The 2,500-nt window shown below is 40.7% G+C and overlaps 1 protein-coding gene across 1 annotated transcript in view; it reads left to right on the top strand.

Annotated features, from left to right (window-relative positions):
- The first annotated feature begins 157 nt into the window (after positions 1-157).
- Positions 158-2,500, top strand: part of LOC135088741 (uncharacterized) — a 16,001-nt gene continuing 13,658 nt past the window's right edge. The window contains exons 1-2 of the mRNA XM_063983729.1: positions 158-393; positions 2,367-2,464. Coding sequence (XP_063839799.1) covers positions 294-393; positions 2,367-2,464 — 198 coding nt within the window. The 5' untranslated portion in view covers positions 158-293. The remainder of the gene's footprint in view (positions 394-2,366; positions 2,465-2,500) is intronic.

Genomic DNA, 2,500 nt, shown 5'->3' with positions numbered 1-2,500 from the left:
GGGAGCCGCATTACCTGTGATTTCAAACATTAAGCTGTTATTGCTATGTGTGTGTGTGTGTGTGTGTGTGTGTGTGTGTGTGTGTGAAGGAGCAGCTGTTGGTATTAAGCATGTGGTGGGAAAACACACACACACACACACACACACACACACATACACACTGATCGAAACGTAATCTGTGTGCACATATATGTACGAAATGTAGCTGAATAGCGGCGTGGGAAGGCTGTGTGTGTGTGTGTGTGTGTGTGTGTGTGTGTCAATATCCCTTCCACTTCCATACCCCACACAGTATGGCGCACATGGAGGTGAAGGTTGTGATGGTGGTGGTGCTGGCGGCTGCATCAGGAGTCTTGGCTGTCACACACTCCCGGAAGCCTCTCCCTGACTCCTGTAGGTACAGATGGTAGTGATTTCTCTTCCCATTCGCAGCGTCTGTCAGGATCTCATGGACTAGAGTTTTACAGTTTTTGCCCTCAGATTTATGAAAAGCACAGCGAGCGTTTGCATCTGTGAAGGACGAGAATAATAATAGGAGAGAATAAGAGAATGACAGAACGAAATGTATACTAGAATTTTAATTACATTCTCTTCCTACTTATCAGCATATTGTTTTCAGTGACAGCATGAACATTTTCTTCTCGCAGTCATATTTAAGAAATGAGGCTCTTTGTAGAAATATAAAAGAAAAGCTGCACTTCTTTATATTTAACTCCAGGTAAAAAAATGTTATTTTTAACTCGTAAATAGAAGAAAAAAGACCTTTCCTTGTTTACCGTGAGGCAAGCTGGTAGGCGATGTAGTCAAAGTTATTATTATTTTTTTTTTTCTTTCTCTCTGAGTGAAACAAGATCAGTTTGACGCCTTTCCTTCTTCGTGGAAAAAAGAAAAGAAAAAAAGTTTCATGATATTGCAGGTTGTACACTGCACTGAAATCATAACAATGCTCTGCGAAGTCAATGCTCTGCGAAGTCGTTTAATTTCTCTCCAGCTTTGTAACGACTTGAATACTGGAACTAACATTTCAGTATTTCAAAACGTTTATAATGCAATGTGGCGGCCAGTCCCGTGACACAATATAATACTATTTATTGCATACTTAATGTTGTATCATAATACTAAGAATACAGAGCAAGTATCATGTATTATTATATAGTTAAAGGAAATTAATTATGGTTATGATGTGAACAGAATGTGGCGATTTTTCCTTTGACGGACTGATTTATTTTTCGTTTGCTTATCTTCATCTTTTTTCAAGATTCCAGCATGTGATCCTTATTTGATATTTTTATTTTGATTTTTGAGATTTGGCAGATTACATAAAGGTTTAAGTTAAACCTTTAAGAGTCTACTTAAAATTGCCATGCAATCATTCTCATCAAATTGTTTTTATGTCAAAGCACATGTTCTTATCTTCATTTGAAAGTAAAAGGGACCAGGTGGTTTGGCACTGAGGCGGAAGATATTCAGGCCATAAGGGCCTGAATGTGTGTGTGTGTGTGTGTGTGCTATAACAAAATAAAAAAAAATAAAAAAAAAGCCATTCACAGCCAGATAGTGACATCCATAAAACACACACTTGAAAGACAAAATTCACATATTTTCATGTTGCTTTTGTTAGTAATGTGTATTATCAGATTACCAAGTGTGTACTTGTTTCCGACAATCACACTTTTAACCAAGTGAGTTTTTGTTGCCAAGGTCAACGCGGAGGGAGTGTGGTCCAAAGCTGTGCTCATTTTTTACCCAGCCCAAAAAAGAGTAAAGCTGTCGTGTATTTGTATTTACAAAAGTCAGCACACACACACACACACACACATACACACACACACACAGGTCATGGGAAGAGAGAGAGAGAGAGAGAGAGAGAGAGAGAGAGAGAGAGAGAGAGCTTTTCTGAATACGGGCACCGCTGAACGACCAGAATAATCTGAACTAATTAATGAAGTTCCTGCGATGAGAGTTGGGATGGAAGGGGACGGAAGTTCAGAGGAAGGAGGCAGTAGTTGCGACCTGATCAAACTACGTGACTTTCTGACTGAATGAAGCTTTGTAGACACAGATATGACACAGTAAAACGAGTCCTCTTAACAAGATACACATTCATGCAGTCATTCATCCATACATGTATTCACGCAAATTTGTAAACCTTATTAGTACAGAATGATCAAGAGAGAGAGAGAGAGAGAGAGAGAGAGAGAGAGAGAGAGAGCATGAACCCCGATTCAGAGAAAACACGGGAATTTTCGAATGCTCCGGATCCTCCCTCATTCCTTCCCTCCCCCCCTTTCATTCTTCCTCTCTCCCTCCTTTCCTCCCTCTCTTTCACTCTTCCTCTCTCCTCTCCTTGCTCCATACTTCCGCAGTGGGTGCCATCATCGAGCAGTGGGCGCCTCTCATCTGGCTTCACCCCGAGGAGGTCTTCTTTCCCTCGAGCGTCGACTTCCATCTGTTTAATGTAGAGGTGAGTGAGCCAGCATCCCGTTTTTTTGTTGCTACT

Source organism: Scylla paramamosain, chromosome 31, assembly GCF_035594125.1.
Source record: "Scylla paramamosain isolate STU-SP2022 chromosome 31, ASM3559412v1, whole genome shotgun sequence".
Classification (NCBI taxonomy): domain Eukaryota; kingdom Metazoa; phylum Arthropoda; class Malacostraca; order Decapoda; family Portunidae; genus Scylla; species Scylla paramamosain.
The sequence above is the reverse complement of the archived record's forward strand: the minus strand, read 5'-3'. Positions and strand labels throughout refer to the sequence as shown.